We start from the raw sequence: 24737 nt of genomic DNA, 5'->3' as shown, positions 1-24737 counted from the left end.
ATGCAAAAGAACTTAAATCCCTTGAACTGAATTTTGAACTTAGCCACTCATGTTTATGGCTTCCAGAAAAATAAAGTAAAAAATTGAAGAAATCTAGAATGTCTGTCGAATGAAAGCTGCCTCTTCTATTTATAATAAATGGCTTAGGGTTAGGTTTTCAGAGTCCCTGAGGTGTTAGGAATCTCTCTCTGTCAAAAACTACAATTGGTGTGAAATCAGGAAACTGATTGTCAATGGATACACGGCCTGTGTATCACTACATGGCCCAAGGCCGTGTAACTTACTAGAGCTAAATGGGTATGTCTTGAATTGGCACAAAAGGTTACACGGGTCTCCAGGATTTACACGAGTCAAGTTACACAGCCCGTGTACTTTGTTGCTTCCTCGGCTCCCTAGATTTCTTCTGGCAAAATGTTACACGGATTCGTGGTTGTGCTTACACGACCCGTGTACTTTGTATCAATAATGCTTCTCAATCCTTTGACCTTTCCAAGCTTAATTCCACACTTCTATGTTCTGGGACTTCATCAAAACCCTAAAAAATACAACAAGAGTCAAATTAATGCAAATGCTGAAAATTTCTCCTTTTAACACAATTATTCTAACAACTCTCTAAACATATGCCTAATAGATAATTATACTTTAATCAACTGGATTAGGCATAAAGATACCCTACAAACACTAAATGTGATGGAAGTAAAATTAATAAATTATGCATTTATTATCAACACATATATTTTTTAAGGAGTAATTTAGTACAAAATTATAATAGTAATTCTTCATAAATAATTAATTTTGTTAGAGTCTAGCTAAGCTAAGAAATAGAAAAAGGAGTAGCTCTCAACCTCAGCTATAAACACCAATGCGTGGGTCCACTAGAAATTTAGGAAGAAAATACTCCTTACCAACTATCGACTAATTATCTTTACTTCTCATGTATGAACAAAAATAGATCGAGAACAAATAAAATTCTATTTCGAAAAAAGAGTACCTTTTGAACTTGGTGTTAAGCACCAACGCGTGGGTCCACTAGAAATTTAGGAAGAAAAGACAGATTGAGAACAAATGCAATCCTATTTCAAAAAAAGAGTAGCTTTTGAACTTGGTGTTAAGCACCAACGCGTGAGTCCACTAGAAATTTAGGAAGAAAAGACTTGTTACCAACTATCAGCTAATTATCTTTAATTTTCTCATGTATGAACAAAAATAGATTGAGAACAAACACAATTCTATTTCGAAAAAAGAGTAGCTTTTGAACTTGGTGTTAAGCACCAATGTGTGGCTCCGCTAGAAATTTAGGAAGAAAAGACTCCTTACCAACTACCGACTGATCATCTTTACTCTCTCATGTATGAACAAAAATAGATTAAGAATAAATACAAATCTATTTCAAAAAAAAAAAAATTGTTTTTTACATCAGCTATAAGCACCAACGTGTGGGTCCACTAGAAATTTAGAAAGAAATAACCCTTACCAACTATTGATATTTTTTTTTTTTATCTATTACTAAGAATAGACTGAGAACAAATATAAATTTATTTCGAAAATATTATAAATCTATAAATTATTGAGAAAAACACAAAGAATAAAAACAAAAAAGAAAAAGGGAGAGAGATAATTATAGGTAAAAATGCTCACTAGCGAACACCCCAAAACCTCAAAGAGAGAGAGAGAGAGAGAGAGAGAGAGAGGTTAGAGAAAAAAGCAGTTGGAGTTATCACAATTATTATAATCTTTTGAAAGATCATGTTTGTTTGATAAAATTGATCAATGATAATTCAAAAATAATACACACTTTTTATAGAAAAGGAAAAAAAATCATAAAAGGAAAAATAAGATATTATAGAGAAATCAATTCTATGGTTTTTTTTAAAAAAAAAAAAGAAAAAATTTCCTAAAATGAGAGAAATAAAAGAAAATATTAATTTATCAAGAATGAATTTGAGCTTATTAATAATAAATAAATAAATAAACAAAATATTATAATTAATAATAAAAATTTCAAATTTAAATTAGAATTAGAAAGTCTATAGTATTGAAGAGCCTACAAAGAAAATAAACGAGAGTCATTAATTTTCTTTTCTTTCTTTGAATTATTACAAACTCTTTAAATTTGTCAAAATCAATATTTTCTTTTATTGGACTTTTATATTTAGTGGGAATGGGATTGTACTAACAGGGCCCTACAAGGAAGGGGACAATGACATATACATATGTGGCTACAAACAACATCCTGTCAATTTTATTTATTATTTATTATTATTATTATTATTTTGAAAGGATAATGTCAAATTGAGTGTTGGCCAAATAATGGTGACATTAATTTATTCTCCATCCCTTACTAATGCAAAATAATGATTTTTATTAAATAAAAAATCATACATAATTCTAAATTTTATCTAATTAATTCTTATTTTTTACATTAATATTAATTTTAATTATTAATTATAATATTTTATTTTCTCTAATTTAATTATTAATTTAATTTCTACAAATTCTTAAGGCAGATTTGAAATCATACATTATGAAAATAGCATGGTAAAAAAAATTACTCTCTAATTCTATTGTTTCTTTATATTTTTTTGCTTTATATTTTTTCTAATAATCTCTAAATCTGTATTATTTGAAAACATATTTGTATTTATCTTTAGCCTATTCTTGTTGATGGATATTAATTTTATCGTCTCTTTTAAATTAAAATAATTATTATTATATTTTATATAAGTAATTTATCTTAAATTTTTTTATATAAAATTATAGTAATATGAAAATTTTGTAATTCAAACTTATATTGTCTTAATTTCATAAAAGCTCTATCTTTTATTTTTTTTTATAAAAAAAATAAAACTTTATAGGATATAATAATATAATACTTAAAGAATTAAAGTACATTTAAATTTTAAAATTATGTGATTTATTTTAAAATATAAAGATTGAATTATAGTAAAAATTTAAAATTTTATAACCAGTAAAAAGCCAAAATTATTAGTTTGGAAAATAAGGAGAATTTTTTTTTTTAATTAGAAAGACAGAAATTATGATACTTATAATTTTTTTTATTATTATTTCATATTAAATATTTTATATTTACTAAAATAAATCCAATAACTTTTTGAACAATGATCATATCTATGAAAAATATTATAAACTTATCAACATATATTGTTTTATGGAGTAATTAATTCAGTAAAACTTTATAATAATATTTTTTTATAAATAATTAATTTTGTTAGAGTCTAGCTAAGAAAGCAAATAGAAAAAGGGGTATCTCTTAGCCTCACCTATAAACTTCAACATGTGGGTCTACTAAAAATTTAAGAAGAGAAGACATCTTACCAACTATTAATATTTGTATGATCACTTTTACCCACCCATTAATTAAAATATATTAAGAATAAATACATATTTATTTAAAAAAAAATAGCCTTCAATTTCAACTATAAGCATCAATGACATGGGTCCACTAGAAATTTAGGAAGAAAAGACCTCTCATTAACTATTAAAACTTATATGATCTTTTTTCCTCACCCATTAATTAAAATACATAAAAAAAAATAAATACATATTTATTTTTTAAAAAAAAAAACCTTCTACCTCAACTATAAGCATCAATGACATGGGACCTACTAGAAATTTAGGAAGAAAAGACCTCTCATTAACTATTAACACTTATATGATCTTTTTTCCTCGCCCATTAATTAACTCAACTCAACTCAACTAAGCATTTATCCCAAAAATTTGGGGTCGGTTATATGGATTCGCTTTCTCCTCTCTGAATGATTTTGGGTTAAATCCTCAGAAATGTGTAATGCTTCTAGGTCATGTTGTACTACTTTTCTCCAAGTCAATTTAGGTCTACCCCTTTTTTTCTTTCTATCCTCTAACCTAATGTGCTCTACTTGTCTAACTGGAGCCTCCGTATGTCTACGCTTCATATGACCAAAGCACCTCAATCTCTCTTCTCTCAACTTATCTTCAATTGGCACCACTCCTACCTTTTCTCTAATACTCTCATTACGGACTTTATCTAGTCTAGTATGGCCACTCATCCACCTTAACATTCTCATCTCTGTAACTCTTATCTTAGATGCATACGACTCTTTCAGTGCTCAACATTCACTACCATATAACATAGCCGGTTGTATGGCTGTATGGTAAAATTTTCCTTTCAATTTATTGGGAATCTTACGATCACATAAAACTCCCGTGGCACGTCTCCACTTCAACCATTCAGTTTTAATCCTATGACTAACATCCTCCTCACATCCCCCATCTACTTGAAGGATTGAGCCTAGATATTTAAAGTGATTACTTTGGGACAGTATCAATCCATTCAAACTAACTCCTTCCCTATCACCAGTTTGGCCTTCACTGAACTTGCAATGCATGTATTCTGTCTTCGTTCTACTTAACTTAAAACCCTTTGACTCTAGAGTACTTCTCCAAAGTTCTAGCTTTCTATTGACTCATTCTCATGTCTCATCTATCAGAACAATATCATCTGCAAACATCATGCACCAAGGAATACTCTCTTGTATATGTTTCGTCAATTCATCTAAAACTAATGTAAAAAGGTAAGGGCTTATGACTGATCCTTGGTGTAATCCAATTGAGATCGGAAAATCTCTTGTGTCCCCTCCCACTGTGCGCACAATAGTAGTTGCTCCTTCATACATATCTTTCAATACTTGTATGTACCTAATAGATACCCTCTTTTGTTCTAACACATTCCATAAGACCTCTCTTGGAACACTATCATAAGCCTTCTCCAAATCAATAAAAACCATGTGTAGATCTTTCTTCACATTTCTATATTTCTCCATCAAGCTTCTAATGAGAAAGATCGCTTCCATAGTTGAATGACCGGGCATGAAACCAAATTGATTGAGAGAGATAGAAGTATCATGACGTAGTCGATGCTCCATAACTCTCTCCCACAACTTCATAGTATGGCTCATGAGTTTAATTCCCTTATAGTTTGAGCAACTCTGTATGTTTCTCTTATTTTTAAAAATAAGTACTAAAATACTCTTCCTCCATTCATCAGGCATTTTCTTTGAGTTTAGAATCTTATTAAATAATTTAGTTAACCATGCCACTCCCATATCTCCCAAATACTTCCACACTTCAATTAGTATTTCATCGGGTCCACAGGCTTTACCCACTTTCATTCTCTTAAGTGCTTCCTTTACTTCTAAAGATCTAATTCTTCTAGTATAATTCACATTCTTTTCTATTGTTCTATAATCTATATTCACACTATTACCATTTTGACTATTATTAAAGAGATCATTAAAATAATTTCTTCATCTTTCTTTAATGTCCTCATCTTTCACCAACACTTTTCCTTTTTTATCCTTAATGGACCTAACTTGATTGAGATCTTAACATTTCCTTTCTCTCCTCCTTGCTAATCTATAAATATCTTTCTCCCCTTCTTTAGTTCCAAGTTTCTCATATAACTTTTCAAAGGCCTGTGCTCTTGCTTGACTAACTGCCTTTTTTGCCCCTTTCTTTGCTATCTTGTACTTTTCATATGCCTCATTATTATCACATTTAGGTAATTTCTTGTACCATCCCCTTTTTCTCTTCACTGCCTTTTGTACTTCCTCATTCCACCACCATCTCTCTTTTGAGGGTGGTCCATGTCCTTTAGACTCTCCAAGTACTTTTCTAGCTACTTCTCTAATCTTTGATGCCATCTGTATCCACATATCATTGGCCTCCATATCCAGCTTCCATACTTCGGACTCGAGAAGCTCATTTTTGAACTTCACTTGCTTTACTCCTTTGAACTCCCACCACTTTGTTCGAGCTACACTATTTCTTCTGACCTTACTTGAATTGTTCCTAAACTTGACATCCAAGACTACTAACCGATGTTGACTTGTTAAAGCCTCTCCTGGAATGACCTTGCAATCCTTGCATAAAGCTCTATTTGTCTTCCTAGTTAAGAGAAAGTCGATTTGACTTTTATGTTGCCCACTTTTGAAAGTCACTAAATGTGACTCTCTTTTTATAAAGTACGTATTTGCTAGTATTAGGTCGTATGCCATAGCAAAATTCAGGATGCTTTTTCCCTTCTCATTTCGATTGCCAAAACCAAAACCTCCATGAACATTCTCATAACCTTGTCTATCACTTCCTACATATCCATTCAAATCTCCACCAATGAAAACATTCTCTTCATTCGGTATGCTTTGCATTAAATCATCTATATTTTTCCAAAACCTTTGTTTACTCTCACTATCTAGTCCTATTTGTGGGGCATAAACACTAACTATATTTATTGTTTCTCCTTCTAGTACTAGCTTTACTAGTATAATTCTATCTTCTACTCTTTTTACGGCTATTACTGCATCTTTCAATGTCCTGTCTATGATTATGCCCACTCCGTTCTTATTTCTCTCCTTTTCGATAAACCACAATTTGTACCCTGAATTACCCACTTCCTTACTTTTCTCTCCTACCCATTTAGTCTCCTGAATGCAAGCAATATTCATCGTTCTCCTTTCCAAGGTATCCACAAGCTCCATTAATTTTCCTGTAAGTGATCCAACATTCCAAGTACCAACCTTGATCCTCCTCCTATCCTGCTCCTTCCTAATTGGTCTCCTTCTATGATATCTTCTATTGTTTTCTATGTCTATCTTGTATTCTGTTCCACTATTTATTCTACTATCTGTCCTATGGACTAACTTCTTTACCCACACCCATCCATGATGTGGGAACCCTTGCTCACTTAACACCACACCGGCGCATGGCGCTGCCGCTGAACGCCTTACACCCTTGCATATTTCTCACTACACCCGGGCTCCGATGTAGCACGTCGTTAGTAGAGGACGCCCCAACGTTTCTACTGGACCCATGTCATTGATGCTTATAGTTGAGGTATAAGGTTTTTTTTTTTTAAATAAATATGTATTTTTTTTTACCCATTAATTAAAATAGATAAAAAAAAATAAATACATATTTATTTAAAAAAAAAAAACCTTCTACCTCAACTATAAGCATCAATGACATGGGTCCACTAGAAATTTAGGAAGAAAAGACCTCTCATTAACTATTAACTTAAAATAGATAAAAAAAAATAAATACATATTTATTTTAAAAAAAAAAAAAAAACCTTCTACCTCAACTATAAGCATCAATGACATGGGTCCACTAGAAATTTAGGAAGAAAAGACCTCTCATTAACTATTAACACTTATATGATCTTTTTTCCTCACCCATTAATTAAAATAGATAAAAAATATAAATACATATTTATTTAAAAAAAAAAAATCTTCTACCTCAACTGTAAGCATCAATGCATGGGTCCACCACAAATTTAGAAAGAAAAGACCCATTATCAATTATCAACACTTCTCATAAATATTAAATAGAAAAAATAATAAAAGAAAATATTATCATATAAGAAACTGTGATAATTTTTATTAAATAGGAGAAAAACCCATAAATAAAATATTCCTTAACAATTTTGTATTTAAATACATTAAGTATAACATTGTTACTTTTATATTTTTCCTTTTTATCGTTAATTTTCCTTTCGAATTTAAAATTTTGTTGATAGATCAAGAATTCGTAAAAAGTAATCTTATTATATATCTTTCCTTTTTACAGGTCAACTTTTCTTTTTAAAACTAAAATTTTAATAGATTTCTAATTAGAATTACCTATTTTCACTTTTTTTTTTATATATATTTATTCAGCTCTATAGTTTCTCTTATGGGCCCATCATGAACACAGTGAAACTGCAGTCTTCTTTTAATACTATTTAATTTTTACATTATGAAAATAGCATGGTAATTTTATACTTTTAAAACTACTCTCTGATTCTATTGTTTCAAAATTAATATATTCAGTGCTTGTAGTACTACGTAAATGAAAAGTATAAGACTTTACGGTATATAATAATATAATAATATTTAAAGAATTAAAGCACATTTAAATTTTAAAATTATGTGATTTATTTTAAAATATGAAGATTGAATTATACTAAAAATTTAAAATTTTATAATCAAAATTAAACATTCAAAATTGATAGTTTGAAAAATAAGGACCAAATTGTTTCTTTAATTAACGAGTGGGTTCTAGAAATTTAGGAAGGAAAAACCTCTTATCAACTACCGACTGATCATCTTTACTCTCTCATATATGAACAAAAATAGATTGAGAATAAATATAAATCTATTTCGGGAAAAGAATATAATTTTTAACATAAGCTATAAGCACCAACGTGTGGGCCCACTAGAAATTTAGAAAGAAAAGACCGTTATCAACTATTGATATTTCTTTTTTATCTATTACTAAGAATAGACTGAGAAAAAATATAAATTTATTTTGAAAATATTACGGATCTAAAAATTATTGAGAAAAACATAAAGAATAAAAACAAACAGAAAAAATGGAGAGAGATAACTATCAGTGAAAACGCTCACTAGTAGACACCCTAAAAGTGTAACACCATGAATTTTTAAATAATTATTTTATGTGTAATATATGAGTTTTTCCTATTTTTGGAGGGCTCTTAAGGGACCATATGATGTTAATGGGATATAGATTGAGGTGTATGATTTAGAAGTGTTATTTAAACCCTTTTACAAGTTGGGTAGGTCCTAGATATAGAGAAAATTCTGCCAAATTTTTGACAAAACTTATGCTGTCTTTGACTCTTTCAAAGTTTTATTTTAAGTAAATATTGATCAGTTTGTACTGTAATTATTTAAGTGAGTCAGGCTAACCTTCCTTCTCCCCCCAGTCACCGTAGTGACTTATGAAGTACTGTGAGTAGATATTAATTTTATTTATAATTTCAATATTATTGTTATTATGTGTCACAACATGCCCATGCATCACTTATAGATATATATATTAGCTAGTATAGGCACGCTTTATATTGCATCTTTACTTGATAGTTTGAGGTGGGTGTCGCCTGGGGTAATTTGGAGCTGTGTGCGTGTGGTGAATTGGTGGTGGATATGTGTAGGATGAGCAAATCAGCTTGAGCTAGTCTCGCTTGGCCCCCGGTCCTTTTGTAATAAGTCAAGGCAAGTACAGCTTTGAGTTGATCTAACTAACCCCCGCACTTGGATTGTAAGAGAAAGTTTAGCTTGAGTTGATCTTGCTGGCAGGCCTTGGATTAAGAAAACTGTATAGGGGATCAACTCTCATATTGTATTTATACCGGTGTGATACACGGGTGTGTGAGTACTTCAAATTATTCTTTGTACAAGTATTATTGAAATTGTTTGAAATTGCTGATCTATGCTGCATTTCATCCTTAGGGATGCATTAGTACTAAATAATTATAAAAATTATATGTAAAATCAATATCTTACTCTATGAGTCAAATGCTCACTCTTGTTTACCCTATTTTTTTAGGTTATAGGAAGACTTTTCTTTGTCATTAACCTGCTTTCTTCCTCGCAAGTTCATTAGTTGCTATTTCCGTATTCTATGTTGTTTATTTTGAAATCTAGATCTCTGCATGTATTAGAAATACCTTATTTGGTATGGGACTATAAAAGAATATTTATTTTGGAATTATAAACTTATTAATCTATGTATGTGTGAATGTGTGGATGAATGTTCACCTTGAGTGAGGGAGCTGAGCTCCCATTTGATTTATATTGCTATGTTAGGAATGGTGAGGGTGAGCTGAGCTCCCTTAATATATGTATTATGTGATTATAGGTCGGGCGAGCTAAAAACTCTTCGTTGGATAGTCCAGGTTATGGCCAGACTTTGTCCAATTGTTTTCTTAAAATGGGCTTGTATATGGGCTTCAAGGTTGGGCTAATGAACAGTTAGGCTTCCTACAAGCTTTGAGGGCCTTATGCTGACCTAAGTCCTAGTGCCAGTCATGCCTGTAGGATCGGATCGTGACAAAAAGCTCACAAGAGAAAGGAGAGAGAGAGAGAGGAAAGAGAGAGAATTTAGAGAAGAAAGCAGCCGGAATTTATCATAATTATTATAATCTTTTAAAAGATCACGCTTGTTCGATAATTGATCAATGATAATTCAAAATTAACACACACTTTTTACAGAAATGTGAAAAAAAAAAATTCATAAAGGGAAAATAAGATAAGATAGCGAAATCAATCCTATGGTTTTTTTTTTTTAAAAAAAGAAAAATTTCACAAACATAAGAGAAATGAAAGAAAACACTGATCTGTCAAGAATGAATTTAGCTTATTAATAATAAATAAATAAATAAACAAAGCGCTATCGCTAATTAATAATAAAAATTTCAAATTTAAATTAGGATTGGAAAGTCTATAGTATTAAAGAGTCTATAAAGTATAGCATTAAACAGTCTATAAAGAAAATAAACGAGAGAGTCAATTTTCTTTTCTTTCTTTGAATTATTGCAAACTCTTTAAATTTGTCAAAATCAATATTTTCTTTTATTGGACCCTTATATTTAGTGGGAATGGGATCGTACCAACAGGGCCCTACAAGGAAGGGGACAATGACATGTACATATGTGGTTACAGACAACAGCCTGTCAATTTTATTTTTTATTTATTATTATTATTATTTTTTTGAAAGGATAATGTCAAATTGAGTGTTGGCCAAATAATGGTGGACATTAATTTATTCTCCATCCCTTAATAATGCCAAATAATGATTTTTACTAAATAAAAAATCATACATAATTCTAAATTTTTATCTAATTAATTCTTATTTTTACATTAATATTAATTTTAATTATTAATTATAATATTTTATTTTCTGTAATATAATTTATTCAATAATTAAAAATATACCACTCATTTATTAGACTTTCAAATCTTAACTTTTGATTTTATATATACGTTCACATAAAAAAAATAACTTTTATTGCATTAAATAAAAATGAAAAATATTCTCCTAAATATTATTAAATAAAAAAAACAATATAAGAAAATGTTATCATATAAGAAATTGTGATAATGTTTATTAAATAGGAGAAAAACCCATAAATAAAATATTCCATAAGAATTTTGTATTTAAACACATTAAGTAAAAATTTTTTAATATTATGTTTTTCCTTTTTATCTTTAATTTTGCCTTTCAAATTTATACTTTTTTTAATAGATCGAGAATTCTTAAAGAGTAATTTATCATATATTTTTCCTTTTTACACCTTAACTTTTCTTTTTTAATCTAAAATTTTAATAGATTCCTAATTAGAATAACCTATTTTTACTATTTTTTTTATATTTATTAAGCTCTACAGTTTTTTTTTTTTTTCAGAATTACTATAGACTACCATATGTTCCCATAAAAAAAAAAAAAGTACTCTCTAATTCTATTGTTTCAAAATTAATATTTTCAATCCTTGTGGTGAAAAATATAAGAATTAAAAAACTCAAACCACAAGCAAGATACTTAGCAGCCTCCTTCTTTAAGCCCTCTCCCTTTTCTCTCTCCTTTTTGCCCTTATAAGCTTTTTAGATAATCATATGTAAGTATTTTCACTAGTGATTACTCTGTATATTTTTCTTTTTTTTTTATATATATATTTTTTCTAATAATCTTTAAATCTGTATTATTCAAAAACATATTTGTATTTATCTTTAGCCTATCTTTGTTGATGGATATGAATTTTGTTGTCTCTTTTAAATTAAAACAATTACTATTATATTTTGTAAAAGTAATTTATCTTAATTTTTTTAATGTAAATTTATAGTAATATAAAAATTTTGTAATTCAAATTTATATTGTCTCAATTTCATAAAAGTTCTGTCTTTCATTTTTTTTTTTGAAAAAAATAAAACTGTATAGGATATAATAATATAATACTTAAAGAATTAAAGTACATTTAATTTTTAAAATTATGTGATTTATTTTAAAATATGAAGATTGAATTATAGGAAAATTTTAAATTTTATAGTTAGTAAAAAGCCAAAATTAATAGTTTAGAAAATAAGGAGTAAATTATTATTGTTTTTAATTAGAAAGACAGAAAGTATGATATTTATAATTTTTTTTTTGTTATTACTTCATGTTAAATATGATATTTATAATTTTTTTTTTGTTATTACTTCATGTTAAATATTATATATTTTACTAAAATAAATCCAATAACTTTTTGAATAACTCGACTCAACTCAACTAAGCCTTTATCCAAAAAATTTGGGGTCGGATATATGGATTCGCTTTCTCCACTCTAAACGATTTTGGGTTAAATCCTCAGAAATGTGTAGTACTTCTAGGTCATGTTGTACTACTCACCTCCAAGTCAGTTTAGGTCAACCTCTTCTTTTATTTCTATCATCTAACCTAATGTGATCTACTTGTCTAACTGGAGCCTCCGTATATCTACGCTTCACATGACCAAACTACCTCAATCTTATCCTCAATTGGCAATACTTTTACCTTTTTTCTAATATTCTCATTATGAACTTTATCTAGTCTAGTATGGCCACTCATCTATCTTAACATTATCATCTCTGCAACTTTTATCTTAGACACATACGACTCCTTCAGTGCTCAATACTCACTACCATATAATATGGCCGGTCGTATAGCTGTATGGTAAAATTTTCCTTTCAACTTATTGAGAATCTTGTGATTACATAAAACTCCTGTGGCACGTCTCCACTTTAACCATCTGGCTTTAATCCTATGACTAACATCCTCCTCACATCCCCCTTCTACTTGAAGGACTGAGCCGAGATATTTAAAATAATTACTTTGGGACAATATCTCTCCATCCAAACTAACTCATTTTCTATCACTAGTTTGGCCTTTTTTGAACTTGCAATGCATGTATTCTATCTTCATTCTACTTAACTTAAAGCCCTTTGACTTTAAAGTACTTTTTCAAGCTTTCTATTGGCTCATTCTCGCGTCTCATCTATCAGAACTATATCATCCATAAACATCATGCACCAAGGGATACTCTCTTGTATATGTTTCGTCAATTCATCTAAAACTAATATAAAAAGGTAAGGGCTTATATTTGATCCTTAGTGTAATCCAACTGAGATAGAAAAATCTCTTGTGTCCCCTCCCACTGTGCGCGCAATAGTAGTTGCTCCTTCATACATATCTTTCAACACTTGTATGTACCTAATAGATACCCTCTTTTGTTCTAAAACTCTCCATAAGACATCTCTTGGAACACTATCATAAGCCTTCTCCAAATCTATAAAAACCATGAGCAGATCTTTCTTCACATCTCTATATTTCTCCATCAAGCTTCTAATGAGAAAGATCGCTTCCATAGTTGAATGAACGGGCATGAAGTCAAATTGATTGGGAGAGATAAAAGTATCATGACGTAGTCGATACTCCACAACTCTCTCCCGCAACTTTAAAGTATGGCTCGTGAGTTTAATTCTCCTATAGTTTGAGCAACTCTATATGTCTTCCTTATTTTTAAAAATATGTACTAAAATATTCCTCCTCCATTCATCAGGCATTTTTTGAACAATGATTATATTTATGAAAAACATTATAAATTTATCAACATATATTGTTTTATGGAGTAATTAATTTAGTAGAACTTTATAATAATAATTTTTCATAAATAATTAATTTTGTTGGAGTCGAGCTAAGGTAGCAAATAGAAAAAGGAGTACCTCTTAGCCTCAGCTACAAACTTCAACATGAGGGTCCACTAGAAATTTAGGAAGAAAATGCCTCTTACCAACTATTAACATTTATATGATCATTTTTACTCGCCCATTAATCAAAATAGATAGAGAATAAATACATATTTATTTTTTAAAAAAAATTAAATTTCAGCCTAGTCCACTAGAAATTTAAAAGAAAAGACCCGTTACCAACTACCAACACTTCTCACAAATATTAAATAGGAAAAAATAATAAAAGAAAATATTATCATATAAGAAATTGTGATCACTTTTATTAAATAGGAGAAAAACCAATAAATAAAATCTTCCATAACAATTTTGTATTTAAATACATTAAGTAGAACATTTTTAATGTTATATTTTTCTTTTTTATCTTTAATTTTTCCTTTCAAATTAAAAAACAAAAATTTAATAGATCAAGAATTCGTAAAAAGTAATCTGATTATATATTTTTCCTTTTCGCAGGTTAACTTTTCTTTTTAAATCTAAAATTTTAATAGTTTCCTATTTAGAATAACCTATTTTTACTATTTTTCTTATATTTATTCAGTTCTATAGTTTTTTTTTTATAATTAATATAAACTCTCATATGTGCCCATAATGGGCACAGTGAAACTCCAATCTTAAACATTATGAAAAATAAGGTTCAAATTATTTTTTTAATTAACCCTGTTTAGAAAGACATAGATTACGATATTTATAATTTTTTATTATTATTTCATATGAAATATTACACATTTTTACCAAAATAAATCCAACAACTTTTTGAACAATGATCACATTTATGAAAAGCGTGTGGGTCCACCGGAAATTTTGGAAGAAAAAACCCTCAACTACTGACTTTTTTTTTTTTTTTTTATAAATTGGCCAACTACCTTATCATCTTACAAACACTTGTTCCTCATTTTCATCTCATAATATCCAGTGTCATGCCTCTCTTCAAACACGTTATTGAATTAGATGATGGAATTTATGAGTTTTATTGTGAGATGCACAGTGGAACAACAACTGAAGCTCATGTTATTCCAAGCTCTAGGATTCAACAAGACAAAGATGAAGGTGAGACTTCTTCTTTAGCAGCTTTCAAATCTAATTATGAGAAGCTTCCTCATTATCTCAAATCTTGCTTAGATTATTGTTATATTGCATCCGAAAACTATAAGGATAAAGGAGAAGTAGTTCGGCTTTTGTTGGCTCAAGGTCTAATACCAGAAAAACCAGGGGAAATCATGGAGGATACAGCAGAAAATATTATTAACGAATTAATTGGCTTAGAGATGCTTCATGAACGTTATCTTTTTAACAGTCAAATAAAAGTCTCCGAATTCTATGAAAAATCATGCCTTGTTGTTAAAGTTGAGGAGCAAGATTTCGTTTCTAAAGCTGCCAATTCGCCAATCCATGCAATTCTTCCGCTTGGACAAGACCTGCCTCCTAACTTCAAAAGCCTTCTAATTCAATCCTTGGCTATTGAAGTCTACTCTTTTCGGTTGTGTCGGCAAACTATCTGTGGGTTGCAGTTTCTGTTGGTATTGTGTTTGATTGGCCAAATAGCGTACTTACCTGATGAAGTGGGAGATTTGGTTCACCTCAAGTATTTATACTTGGCCTGCTATAAAATGAAGACGCTTCCACGTACTATAGCTAATCTTCAAAAGCTACAAACGTTGCATCTAACTAATTATTCAAATCTATTCCAACTACCTGTAGAAATTCTTAATATTAAACAGCTTCGGCACCTTTTGTTGATCGATATGTCCACAGATGTTGTAATTAGAATTCCAAGAGGGATTGGAACATTGGCAAATCTTCACACTTGCACTGGTGTCTATGCTGGTGCTGGCATTGCTAGTGAATTGAGTAGTTTGACCCAACTACGAAAACTTGATGTTGAAGTGTCTGATGATCATGCTGGTGAGCTATTTGCATCCATCATCAAACTGGAAAGCCTTGTTTCCCTATCACTAACTGCAGAACATCCCTTGAATGACAGACTTCTACCTGAATTGGAACCATTTTCTCCTCCACCTCATCTTCAAGAGCTTATTTTACGTGGTGGTCTAGTTGAAATGCCCAATTGGCTTCCCTCTGTTGAAAACCTAACCATTCTAGAACTATGTTATTCTAATCTCTTGGAGGAGCCATCTTCAGTTCTTCAATATCTTCCCAAATTAAAACATCTTACACTTTGGGAAGCCTACAAAGCAAAGCTCATTGGCAAAGAGTTTTGCGATGTAGGTGGATTTCCGGAGCTGGAAACTTTGATAATTGCTTCAGAGAATCTAGTGGAGTGGACGGAAATTGTAAATGGTGCTTTTCCAAGTTTGAGGTACCTTCGATTTTATAATTGTGATAAATTGAGGTTTTTGCCTGAAGGATTACAGAACATTTCTACGATTCAAGAGTTGTATGTTTTTTATTTGCATGGAGACCTTGCAAGGAGATTGAATGGTGAAGAAAATTACAAGATCAAACATATTTCAAAATTTCATTGGTTTGAGGAAATTTTCTGAGGAAGTCACTAGAAGGAGCAAGATTTATGATTTACTTGTTTAATACTTTGATTCTCTAATGCTCCATCAATTCATGAAGTTAAAAATATCTATCTTTTAGGATTTAAGATAATAGAAAATGATAGTATTTGAAACTTTCTTTGTAAAATCTTTAAGAATTCAGGATGATGGAATTGCTAGTATTTTTTTGGTTTTGGATTATCAGGTATGCAAGTGATCAAAGGCTTTTGTGCTTGTAATGATTTTTTTTTTTTTTTTTTGGAGTTTTTCTAGCATATAGTTATAATGTTTACAATCATTATCCGTTTACAAATTCCTCATTTATTCGTACATATGCAATTATATATATATATATATATATATATATATATATATATATATATTCTCTTAATAATGTTTAAAGAATTTAATGTGTTTACAAATAAAAATACAGATTTAATGCAACCTAATAGTAATACAAGAGTTTAACATACGTTGATTTCTTAATCTAATATATCAATCTTCGCATCATTCTTTCGCGCCATCAGAATCATGAAATTCATCAAATTCAGAATCAAAATCCTCACTTCGCCATTCAGCAAGTAGTTCCAACCAATTTTAAGCAAAAATAATTAAATTATTAAAATTGAAAGGTGTATGACAAATCGCTCTTACACAACCACTACTCTATGAAGCTCCAATTATTTATATTGCTATACACGAGCAGAATATAGTAAGAGGAGAGAACAAGAGTACAGATACAAGAAATTAAGGGGAAAGGGAAGGTGAGAAGAGGCAAAATGAAGTTTTTCTCTCTAGCAGTGCTGGTGCAGATTCTGCTGAGCACAAGCCGTTGCAGAGCCAGTGTTCCAAATAGGATGGATGGCAACCACTTCTCCATAGGGGATAGCAACAAGGAGTTTGAGTTCATGACAGAATGCTTGCTGCTGCTACAGTTTCTACAAAGCCTTTAAGCAGAGATGCAGTTTTTCCTTGCGGCAGAGGCAATAACTACTGCCTCACACAAAAAAATGTTAATAAGTGCTGCGGGGTATACGACCGGACTTGCAATCGCTTTAAGTAGCTTCTTTTTCTAGCATAAACATGCCCAGCGCTTCAACTATCTTTCTCTGCAGGTGGAATATTGCTGTTTACAAATAAAATTATCACTAGCGTGTTGTTCTCCTGCTCTTCTAATTTTGTTCTATTGACATCAGAACTGCATATGTGAAATCTCTGGCTTTGAGGTAATACTCTTCATTTTAATTTTTTTACAAAAGGAAGTGCCATTTAATCAATAAAATAGTCATAGATAGTTATAATTAATAATATTGATATAAAAAATTATTGTATAACAAAATAAGACAGATCTTGTAAAATACTACTTAGATCCCATTTGCATTAACTTTCTGAATTATTTTGATCTCTCAGCATCTATTTTGGTATAATTGTCCATCACAATTATTATAATCTTTTGACAGATCACATTTATTCAATAAAATTTATCAACAATCATTCAAAACTAATACACTTTTTCATAGAAAATGTGAAAAAAAAATGAACATAATTATATGGAGAAATCAATTCCACATTAAAAATGAAAAAGAAAAAATTTATAAAATGAAAAAAATAAAGAAAAATGCAAATCTGTCATAATGAATTTGAGTTTATTAATAATAAATAAATGAAAAAAAATATAAAAAAAGAGAGAGAGAGTCATTAATTTTATTTTCTTTCTTTGAATTGCTGCAAAATCATTAACTTTGTCAAAATCAATATATATATATATATATATATATATATATATTTTTTTTTTTTTTTTTTTTCTTTTCACTAGATTTTTAATGTAGTTTCGATCCCTACATGCGGGATTAATGGCAATTATCCCTTTGATTTCTTTCTTTCCTTCTTTTTTTTTTTTTTTTCTCTGTTTTCTTTTTTTCTTATGGCTATTTTCACTTGGAATTGCAGAGGTGCAGTCGGTGCTAGCTTTAGTTGAGCTCTTAAGTTGTATATCCAAAGATACAATCCGGCAATTGTTTTTATTTTTAAACCTAGAATCAGTGGTATGATGGCTGACCAAGTGATTAAAAAGATTGGGTTTCCTTTCTCTCACCGTGTGGACGCATCGAGATTTTCAGGAGGAATAGGGGTATTCAAGAGGAGTCTAGGTTTTGTGGAAAAAGGGTTGGTCAGTGCAGGTGCTGGCTAATCACAAACAATATATTCATATGAAAATTTATAAAGCCAACAGTTTTCTCATGAAATTTACTGCGGCGTAAGGCTGCCCGACTGCCTCTATTAGGGCTCTTTTGTGGCCATCTTTGAATAGTGTGACTTCTAAAGTTGTTGGTCGATGGGCTCTTATCGGGGACTGGAATGCTCTCCTTAGGGCTGAAAATAAGAAAGGAGGCTCTCCTAATTGTTCGAGTCTCTGTTGTTTATTTCCATCAGTGGATGTAGACTTCTACTATGACGGAGATTCCTTTCAGGGGTCCTTTTTTTCCTTGGACTCGGGATAGGATGATGGGGCATTTGGATCGGGCTATTTGTAATGGGGATTGGAGACTTGGTTTCCCTGATGGCTATGTACTACACTTACCCAAGACGCATTCAGATTATTGTCTTGTACATTTATTGCCCAATGGTGTTTGACATTTGCAATTCCAAGATTGTCTATTCCACTTCCAGGCTACCTGGATGACACATGATAAATTCATGGATATGGTTCGTGATAACTAGCAGCCAAACTCATCTTTTATGTTAGTAGTAGGACATTTTACGAACAGGCTAAAAGTTTGGAATAGTTCTATCATTGGGAACATTTTTCATCTGCAATATAGACAAACGTCAAGACTTCTCCAGGAGGAGAAAGATTTCATGCAGAAGCTAGAGGTTATCTCTCATAAGAAGGAATTGGTACGGTGCTATAAGTCTTGGAGTGAATTTATTAATGGGGAGATTGCAACACCAGCTATTTTCACCTTAAGACAGGTAATCGAAGGCAACGAAATTAGATTCTTCATCTTAAGAATGCTGAAGATATTTGGGTGCATGATCAAGCTAAATTACAAAATATGGCTATGGAGTTTTATAAACGTCTCTATTCTGAGGATGTAGCGATGGCACCAGCTTGTCCTATTAAGGGTTGTTTTCCTAATCTACGTGAGGATGCTCTCATTAGACTGAGTTCGCTAGTTTCTTCAGTTAAGGTTTGCAAGGCTCTTTTAGACATGCAACCTTGGAAGGCCCCTAGATGGGATGGTTTTCATGCAGGTTTCTATCAACGGTATTAGGATATTATCGGTAATGCGATATGTTCAGAAGTGTGTCGGGTTATTAGTGGGGTTAACATTGATAGTGGTATGGCTACTATTTTGCTCATTTTGATTCCCAAAGTCCCTCATCCAGACTCTCTGTCCCAGTTTCGTCCCATTAGCCTTTGCTCTGTGGCTTATAAGATCATCATTAAGATCTTGGCTGATCAGTTGAAACTCGTCTTGCCTTGTTTTGTGAGTAAGACTCAAACAAGTTTTATTCTAGGATGACATACTACTGACAGTATAGTTATTGCTCAAGAAGTAATTCAACATATGAAAGCAAAGACTAAGCAGAGGGGTTATATGGCAATTAAAGTGGATTTGGAAAAAGCCTATGATCATGTTCAGTGGAACTTTTTAAGAGAGTCTTTGGTGAAGGCTGGGCTTCTGACATCTTTTTTTAGTTGTATTATGAAGTGCGCTACCTCCTGTTCATTGTGGATTCTGTTGAATTGGGGTATGACTGCAGCTTTTGGCCCATCTAGGGTTGAGAGATAGTACAACCTGTTACCACCATATCTGTTTGTTTGGTGCATGGAAAGGTTGGCTCATGGTATTCAGCAGGTGATGGATAATGGTTGCTGGAAGCCCATAAAGTTGTGTCGAAACGGTCCCCCTCTCACGTTTATTTTTTGCAGACGATCTCATTCTTTTCGTTGAGGCCTCTTCAAAACAGGCTACAGTTATTCAGGGGGTGCTTGATGAATTCTGGAGATGTTCAAGGCAAAAGGTGAATGTATCTAACACTAAAGTTTATTTTTCAAAGAACGTTACGATTCAAACCAAAAGAACTTTGGGGAATTACTAGACTTCTCAGTTTCTAGTGACCTTGGGACTCATTTGGGAGTTCTTTTACTTCACTCGTAAGTGTGTCGAGCCAGTTATCAATATATTCTTGATTGGGTTTAGAAACGAATGTCTAGAAGGAAGGCATCTCATTTGTCTTTGGCTGGTTGAATTACTTCAGCATAGTTTGTTTTAACTGCCATGCCTACGTTTGCTATGCAAACTTGGAAACTTCCATCATATATTTGCGATAAAATTGAGAAGGCTTGCCCACAATTTGTGTGGGGTTCGATGGATGGTAATAGAAAGATTGCCTTAGTTCCGTGGCAGGATGTACAGAAGCACAAGGATGAAGGTGGGTTGGGTATTAGAGATATGCGTCTTCTCAACCAATCCTTTATTTTAAAAAATGTGTTGGGGTATGGTTTCAAATCTAAAGTCTCTGTAGGTTCGTGTTCTTCAATCCAAATACATAGTCATAATTGGTTCCAGATGAATTAGGAAGACAGTGGTTCTATGTTGTGGCGTGCAGTGCAGGACAGTTGTGAATGAATACACAAGATCTCAAAAGCTATTTTTATCTGTGCCACAATGGTGTCTAATGGTTAGAGGCCTTTGGATGTGTTTGCTGAAAAGGTATATTATACTGCCTTAGTTCATAAAGAAATATATTATATGATAATTAATCTTGTGATGCAATGTTTATATTACCGTCTGAATTTAGTCAATTACTTTGCAAATAGTTTGATAAAATTATAGATAGTTTTTAAAACTTTACAAAAATATAAATAAATTAAAAAACTAAAAAAAAAATTAAAACAGGAATAAATAAAATAAAATTCTTTTCCTAATTCTCTATATATTTATAAATAAAAAATATAAATCAAGTAATATTATGCGAAATTTCATTTATTATTTTTTTAAAATTTAAGAGGGGAATGATGGTCTTAATTTATTATAATTTAAAATAAAATTTCATAAAAAAAAAAAATCAGAAATTGATGTTCCTTTTAAAAAATCATCACATCATATATAATAATTATGAAAAATTATTACATACTTTCAATATGATAGACTTTTAATTTATAATATGAAAATTATTTTCAAAATTTATTTAATTTTAAATTTTACATTATTATAAATTGTGTATTATAAAATTAACAAAAAATTATATATAAAAAAATAAATTATGAATATGTGTAATAAGAACAATAACGTATAAAGCACCTTGCAGAACAATTAATATATTATCAATATATAGATTGTAATATTAGAATTATAATTATATTTAAATTATATAAAAATAATTAATGAGAGAATTCATATACAAGTAGGATCATCTCTAACAGTGAATTAGTAATTATAATAAAATTAAATTTTTAATTTATATTAAGCAATATTTATAATTTTTATTCGTACATAAATTAGTCATCTCATTTGAACATATATGATATTTTTATTTTATATAAAAGAAATTAATATGTTCTCTTTAAAACGTTAAAAAAATTGGATGGGGGGAATGGGAGGTTTCAAGTTTGAGATTGACTCACAGGAGATTTTCTTTGCGATTGTTTCTTTTGAAGACGATTGGTCTGAGTATGGCATAGTCATAAAGGATTGCAGAGCATTGATACAGCAGGATTGTAATTTGTCCTTGCAGTGGGTAAGGAGGCGAGCTGATGGCAGAGCTCATTGCTTGGCTAGAGCGGCACTGTCTCATGCGAGCGAGCACCAGTTGCTATGATTGTTCCAAGTTTTCTTGTTTCTGTGTTACAAGCTGATTAATGATTAATAAAGCTCTGCTTTTGCCTAAAAAAAGAAGTTTAATAGCCAAAGCCTATCAGGTAAAGAGAACTCAAAATGATTTTAGCCAAAAAAATACATACGTTGATTTTTTATTCTGTAATAGCAATTTCGCATCATTCTTTCTCGCCATTAGAATCATTCAATTCGGATTCAGAATCAAAATCAACACTTGGAGATTTCACCCAACTTCTGCCATCAATTCGTCATCCTTATCGCTAATCCCTGCCAATTTCCTCTTCAATATAGCTTCAAATATTTCTGGAATCGCCTCTTCATCCCCCTCGTAGTATTTCTCTATCCTCTTCTTTAGCTCTGCAATCACATCACATCTAACAATTCAATAACTTACTAAAATTTTAATAAATTATATTTTCCACCATTTTCTCACCAGCCGAACAGAAACCAACTAGAACCATAAGCTTTTAATTCAATTTTCTTTACCATGGTTGCTCACGCCAGCGACATCGTCAACTTCACCATGTCGCGTCTGGGTTCGAGCAAATTTTGCTTCATGGGATGTGTCGGACTCAGACGAGTAGAATATTTGCGTAGAACGAGTCCTGGAAACAACTATAAATGACGATGTGATAGGATTTGTTACGGATTTTAGAGGATCGAGAAGATGGCTGCGAATTTGAAGTGAAAGACTTCTGGGAATAGCTCTGTTCATGGCTGGCGCTCGCCTTTTCGTTTACCCGAGTACTGAAGCTCAGGTTTAGGGTTTAATAGAGATGAATCTGATCTGGTGGACAAGGTAAAAACCAGAAGCCCAACTCAGCTATCAAAAGATTGGGCTATAATAAATAGATCCAGACATCTAACTCATTCAAGTCCATGAATGTATTCTTCACTTCTATTGTCCAAATCTTAAAACACTTATTGATGACACTTGTTTGCCCATGTTGTTTAAATTGACATTGAGAAAATATTTTTTTAAATATATTAGTTAGAAAGATTTAAAGATAATTTAAAAATAAATTTAATAAATTTTAATTATAATAATATTAAATAACAGATTAATTTTTTTAAATTATTTTTTTAATAATATCATGAGTATGTATTAGCATTGTTGTTGAAACTAATGTTAAGAAAAATATTTTTTTAAATATATTAATTAGAGGGTATTAAATTTAATATATTCTAATCATAAGAACTTCAAAATAATAAATAAGTTTTTCTTAAACTATTTTTTTCGGTAGCATCTAAAAGTGTGTTTTTTCCAAAGATTAGAACCTCAAGCTAAATAGAGCCATAGTGTTTTTTTCTAAAAAAAAAATAATTTTAATCTTCCAATTTCAATGTGAAACACGATCTAAATTTATTTTATGGGAAATGATATTTATTAAATGGAAAGCTAAACGCCCAAAATAAGATGTGAAAACAAAATATCAACTTGAGTAAATTTTTATTAAATTAAAAATTAAAATGTTCAATTAATTATAATTAAATATCAAAATTTTATTTGGGATTTAATTCGTAAATGTGCTTAATGTAAAAATATATATTTAAATAATTATATTTATACTATAAAAGATTAAGGATTTATAACTTTTAGTTATGTTTTATTAAAAACGTTTATCCTATGAAGGTTTGTTCAAGGAATAAAAAAATATTCATTTAGTTTGAAATGTATCCGAAGCTTTTATCCGAGTGTAATAGCGATGGAGTCCTTCCAAATGCATATGAATATGAATAAAGCAAGATTTTCTATCGGATATATGGTCAATTTAACGATAAAACCCATTTTTTAAACTCCTAAATAAACTAGTAAATATAAATAAAACCTATCTAGGAAAATAAAGAATCCAATTATATAAATTTTGTAAGCAGAATTGATATCTTATATTATGAAAATAGCATGGTCATTTTTTTTTATTTTTTAAATTACTCTCTGATTATATTGTTTCATAATTAATATTTTCAATTATTGTAGTACTATCACAAGTGAAAAATATAACAATTGAAAAACTCAAACCACAAACAAGATCCCTAGCTACCTCCTTTTCTAAGCTCTCTTCCTTCTGATTTGTCTCACACCAATTCTGTAGAGAGATCTTGAGTGTTATTTATCATTTAGTATCAGATTTTTACTCTACAGGATCGATGGGTCATGTACAAAGGTTCTCTGAAGTTCTTCATAAGAGATCGAGATGAACGAGTTATGACTCCGGTTGCTTTATGAGAATATTTAGTCTAAAATAATGCGTCCCACATTAGTAAGCTAATTGGAAAAACATCACAAGCATTGTATATAAGTAAACATTTCAAGCATAATAAATAACGAGGTACAAATATATCATGAACAGGCTACTTCTTTCATTCACATACTATAATTGATACAACTGAATTTATAGTCCTCACATCACTTGTAGGCAGAGAGTAAACATATAAAGAGTAGCAGACAAAGATTAGTTACACCTGTTGCTCTACAATAGTCAACTAGTCACTCATCTCTAAAAAGCATTGAGGACACAATAGGGTGTGGTAGGGAGAGGCATCACTATATTTGAGCTATAACACCCTTCGAATTACATAAATGAAAATAAATATAAAATATCTCCTTTAGTCCCTAACTTTTAAGGTGAAATTAGGCGAGTTCACGTCACCTTATCTCTCTCCTTTTCTTTTTGTTTTTTTAACCTTATAAGCTTTTTAAGGTAGCCACTGATGAGTATTTTCACTGGTGACTAACGCTCCCCCTTTTCCTTTTTTTTTTTGTGCTTTTTTTCTAATAATCTCCAATA

At 30.6% G+C, this 24737-nt stretch overlaps 2 protein-coding genes across 2 annotated transcripts; one reads left to right on the top strand and one right to left on the bottom strand.

Annotated features, from left to right (window-relative positions):
- The first annotated feature begins 14457 nt into the window (after window positions 1–14457).
- LOC131183280 (disease resistance protein RPM1-like) lies at window positions 14458–16358 on the top strand. Its single transcript, XM_058153896.1, has one exon. It carries the CDS (start codon window positions 14519–14521, stop codon window positions 16100–16102), a length of 1584 nt encoding a protein of 527 aa, XP_058009879.1. The 5' UTR covers window positions 14458–14518; the 3' UTR covers window positions 16103–16358.
- Window positions 16359–21620: 5262 nt separating this feature from the next.
- LOC110643307 (uncharacterized) lies at window positions 21621–22693 on the bottom strand. The gene is made up of 3 exons (XM_058154200.1): window positions 22435–22693; window positions 22074–22305; window positions 21621–21952 (listed from the first exon to the last, which is right to left on the bottom strand). The coding sequence occupies exons 1-2, from the start codon at window positions 22661–22663 to the stop codon at window positions 22172–22174; spliced, it is 363 nt and encodes a 120-aa protein (XP_058010183.1). The 5' UTR covers window positions 22664–22693; the 3' UTR covers window positions 21621–21952; window positions 22074–22171.
- Between the last annotated feature and the right edge of the window lie 2044 nt (window positions 22694–24737).

This window comes from Hevea brasiliensis, chromosome 9 (genome assembly GCF_030052815.1).
Source record: "Hevea brasiliensis isolate MT/VB/25A 57/8 chromosome 9, ASM3005281v1, whole genome shotgun sequence".
NCBI lineage: Eukaryota > Viridiplantae > Streptophyta > Magnoliopsida > Malpighiales > Euphorbiaceae > Hevea > Hevea brasiliensis.
Note: the sequence above shows the minus strand (reverse complement) of the source record. Positions and strands in the feature narration are given on the sequence as shown.